The following is a 4,630-nucleotide window of genomic DNA, read 5'->3' on the forward strand; positions in this document are numbered from 1 at the left end:
AAGGCGGACAGCATCAAGGTAAAAGATCCAAAAGGTCTCTCTTTTCTTTCTGATGGCATTAGGATCTCTGCCATGAGGGGAGCGGATTTTTTCAAGAATGGACCATCTGAGGTCCTTGTCATTGTGGTTGGCACTAAGCCAATGACTAACCAAGGGTGCAGTAGATTTCTTTAACCTGATGTTAGATTTATGCTCGCACATCCTAATTCTGCACTCACGGCTAGTTTCCCCGATGTATATCAAACCGCACGGGCATATGATGATGTAAATCACATTGGCAGAGCGGCAGTTTGTCATTTCTAGGAGACGAATGGATCGGCCGTTGATGGTGATGTTGTCTCCTACGATGGCATTAGGGCAGGCCTGGCAATGCCCACAGCGATGGTTTCCTCTGACAGGTTCCAAACCAGAGATAGCCATTTGCACAAGATTTTTCTTCTCGCTAGGTTTCCCTTTTACGAGGAAATTTTTCAAATTTTTATTGCGGCGAAAGGCAAATATGGGTTTAGGAATAGTGTGTTCATCATTGCCCATGTTGAGGAGATGCCATGATGAATTTATGGTTTGTCTGATCCGATGATTGATGTTAGAATGTTTGATAACGCAAACCAGTTTGTCAAGGGAATTGGTTTCCCTGGGTTCAAACATAGCATCCCTGTTAAAGTACCTCGCTCTTTTGAAGGAGTCTTTGACCAACTTGTATGGATAGCCTCGATTTAGAAGTTTGGCTTTTAAAATATCACCCTGGATAAGAAAGTCTTGTAGCTGGGAGCAATTTCTCCGAATACGGAGAAATTGACTAAATGGTATACTGTCCCTTTGGCTCCTGGGGTGGTAGCTACCATATTGTAATAGTGTGTTTCTAGCAGTTGGTTTAACATAGAGTGACACACAGATTTTGTGGTGATTATGTTGAATCCATACATCCAAGAATTCCACCTTGAGGTTACTATAGTGGACCGTGAATTTCAGGTTCCTGTCAGCGGCATTGAGCCATGAAACAAATTCATCAAGAAGGATACTATCACCGGTCCAGATGAAAAAAATGTCATCGATGAACCTTGACCAGGCTCGCACATTTTCATAAAAGGGAGCAAGTTCATTGTAGATGTTAATTTGCTCGAACCTTCCCATGTAGAGGCATGCCACACTGGGGGCACACGAGGCCCCCATGCTGACGCCCTGTATTTGCTGAAAATAGTTATTGTCAAATTCAAAGTAGTTGTCATTCAGGACCATTTTTAGGCATTGGATGATAAATGGGCCATTGGTAATTTCTGCTTCTCTAGAGAGGAGCTCCTGGATTACTAAAAGTGCTTCGCCTTGCGGGATATTAGTATATAAGGCTTCCAGGTCCAGTGTGACTAAAAGCTCTCTCTCTGGGTCAAAAGGGATGTTTTCGATTTTAGAAATGAAATGGCCTGTATCTTTAACAAAGGACGTGAGCTCACTGACCAGTGGTTTCAAAAAGCAATCAACGTATTTAGCCAGAGGCTCCAGGGCGGAGCCAATGGTGGATACGATGGGTCTTAGAGGGGGATCACAGATGTCTTTGTGTGTCTTAGGCACTCCATAGATGATGGGCATGCGAGTAAAACGTGGGGTTAGGTATTCTGCTTCTTTGGTGCATATGAAGTTTTCCTCAACTGCAGTTTCAACCAAAGTAAGGATACGTTGTTTTAGGTTAGGTTCGGGGTTCCTCAGAATCCGCTTGTAATGGTTGGTAGAGGATAGAAGATTGTTCATCTTCTCAATATAGTTGGGGGTATTAAGGATGACAATACCACCCCCCTTGTCACAAGGTTTGATTGTGAGCTGTTTATTCTCTTGTAGGGATTTGAGGGCATTCTGCTCAATGGATGATAGATTGTTGTCAGGTTTAGCGACATATTTGATGATTTTGGTGATTTTCATGATGACCGTTTTCTCAAAAATGCCGACCTCCGGTCCGACCAGGTCAAGGCTAGGTGTAAAGTCGGAGGGAGGCCTTAAACCAGATAGGTTCTCGCTAGAGTCGGGAGAAGGTCTGTTAAGGAAAAACTTTTTCAGCCTGATCTTCCTGAAGAAAGAGTGAAGGTCTTTCATGAACTCAAATTTATTGAAAGAGGTAGAAGGGACGAACGATAGACCCCGAGAGAGGAGGGTCAGTGATTCAGGGTCAACCTTGGAGTTAGATAGATCAAAGACCGGGATGTTAGTTAGGTTTTCCAGTATTGATTGTGTCTTGTCTGGATATACATTTGAGGTTGGCCCCGACCTGGACCCTGATGGTAGTTCCTCGTTCGGTGTGACCGGGTTCTTGGGCGGTAGTTCCCCCTGCGATTGCCTAAAAAATGGTGGTCAGATATAGGCGGTCGGTCAAATGGTTCATGACGCGATTGAAAATTAGGGTCGTAGTTGGAATCGTAGTCAGTAGGTCCTTCTCCCTCCGAGTCAGTAGTGTCCGAAAAGGTTGTTATTTTCTTGTTGTTACCCCATCTGTTGTTACCATAGGGTGGTCCATTGGGGTCTGGCATATTGTAGAAATTGGCAGTGAGATAAGGATATGTTTTCTCTTGGGAGAAAAGTCTGATGTCCTTTCTCAGTTTTTCTGTTTTCCTTTTTAGGAGGTAGACAGAAAAGGACTCAAGTTCTTGTGTAATTTCTTCCATTTTTTTCTTTGCTAAATCGAGGGAGTTATCTTTTTTCAGTTTTTCTTCAAGTTCTAAGATTTCCTTGTTTATCAGGCATAGAACTTCTCTCGCCGTTTCGATAATAAGCATCATCCAATCGCGTGAACAGCGATTGGATATAAGTGCCCATTTCTCAAGGAATTGCCTAATTTCAATGAATAAGCCAGGAATGTTACGGACTCGTAGACCAAAGGGGATAATGCCAGCTTTGAGATACTCGAGCATGAAGTTGGCATGTGCCTCAGTTCGTATTGATTTTTTCTTCAGATTGAATAATTTGGTCCATTCCCCTTCTAGACCTTTGGATAGTGAGAATTGATTATCGCTACCAGCCACTGCCCCAATCAATTTAGCAAAGTCCTCGTCTGAAAAACCAAAGGTTTTAATGCTCTCCATGGCGGGACCAATAGGCGGTAGCGGGGGATCTCAAAATTTCACGGTGAGGGAGACACTGCTGTATTTAAGGGGTGTTGGAACAAGCCGTCAGCAACAGTCTGCAAAAAGATAAACTGCAAACAGAGTTCTCAGATAGATAAGGATGTAAGCTGTTTTTACAGAACTGCCAGAGAGAGAAATACACAGTCTCAGATTTGCATCCACTTAAAACAAATGATCTTTATTTCAGCCTATTGCAGTTGCTTGTTTAAGATGGTATGCAAATAAGGAATGCGCATCAGACACACACCAGCTCTAAAGCGTCAACACTACTATTTGTGAGTTCTGAAAGGGAACATCAAGCAGGCAGAAAATGGCAGCTAATGTATATTTGGATAAAGAGATTATCGCGTCTGTGGTGAATGTAATGGGCATGCTCGCCAGCACTTTCATTGTGGCTTTCAATCTTCTGGGCTGGGCTAAGAAAGGGAGTCTAAACACCTGTGATCTCATTTTACTATCTCTGGGGATCTCAAGTACTTGTTTTCAGTGCATTAGAATAGGAGAAAGCTGCTTGGAAATGCTGCTTGAGAATTATTCTTCCAATAACATCTATCCAGTCATGATCTGCCTTAATGCATGGACCAGTAGCTCCAGTGCCTGGCTCACCGCCTGCCTCTGCATCTTCTACTGTGTGAAGATCGTGGAATTCAACCATCGCCTCCTCATCTGGTTGAAGCTGAAGATCTCAAAGATGGTGCCCTGGCTCTTGTCTGGATCTGTGGTGGTGTCCCTCTTACTCACTATGCCCATGTACCGGTATTCATACATGTGTTCACCTCAGAATGCAACAGTTTGTCTCTCAGTCAACTCAACGACCCCAGGTGACAACGTGAAATTGACACTTTCACCTGAAAGTTCGCTCAGCATTTTCAGAGTCGTTGTGCCTGTGCTGCTGTGCATGGTTTCCATCGTACTTATTCTTGCGTCCTTATACAGACACACCTGGCGGATGAAGGAGGCCGCATCTGGGTTCAGCCCACCACGACTCGAGGCGCATTATCGGGCAACCAGAATGGTGGGCTCCCTCCTTCTCATCTACGTTTTGCTCTGCTCGGCAGTCTGGGTGACAGAACTTGCACCTTCACCCAGGGTCAATTTCGTTGCTTATATCATCAGTAACTCTGCTATACCTGCACAATCAATCATATTGATTATAGGAAACACTAAACTGAAGCAGGCTCTACTCAAGCTCCTGTCGACTTGGAGAAAATGAAGAACTCTCCAACTGACGAAATCTTGAGGCCAAGGAAAGTCCTGGCTTGGATGTGTCTTTTCCTGCCAAGTTTAACTTCAATATCCATCTCTTCGTTTACATTTTTTTTATTCTTGCATGCAATATTTTACAAAAAAATATGGGCTTTCTATCAATAAATGCAACTGCATTAAGGCAGATTCATCAAGGTCTAAATATGAACTGTATCCACGGCAGACCAATCTCTGTTTGCTCCCACCACACTCCCTGCATCTCCAAGTTGTGTTCTTCCAATGCTGCATCGATCAATATGCAGCATTTCAAATAA

At 43.6% G+C, this 4,630-nt stretch overlaps 1 protein-coding gene across 1 annotated transcript; it reads left to right on the forward strand.

The window, feature by feature from the left end:
- The first annotated feature begins 3,420 nt into the window (after positions 1-3,420).
- Positions 3,421-4,323, forward strand: LOC146811626 (taste receptor type 2 member 9-like). The gene has a single exon (XM_085615088.1). The coding sequence runs from the start codon at positions 3,421-3,423 to the stop codon at positions 4,321-4,323; it is 903 nt and encodes a 300-aa protein (XP_085471214.1).
- The last annotated feature ends 307 nt before the right edge of the window (positions 4,324-4,630 follow it).

The sequence above is a fragment of the Triturus cristatus genome, chromosome 7 (assembly GCF_964204655.1).
Source record: "Triturus cristatus chromosome 7, aTriCri1.1, whole genome shotgun sequence".
Taxonomy (NCBI): Eukaryota; Metazoa; Chordata; class Amphibia; order Caudata; family Salamandridae; genus Triturus; species Triturus cristatus.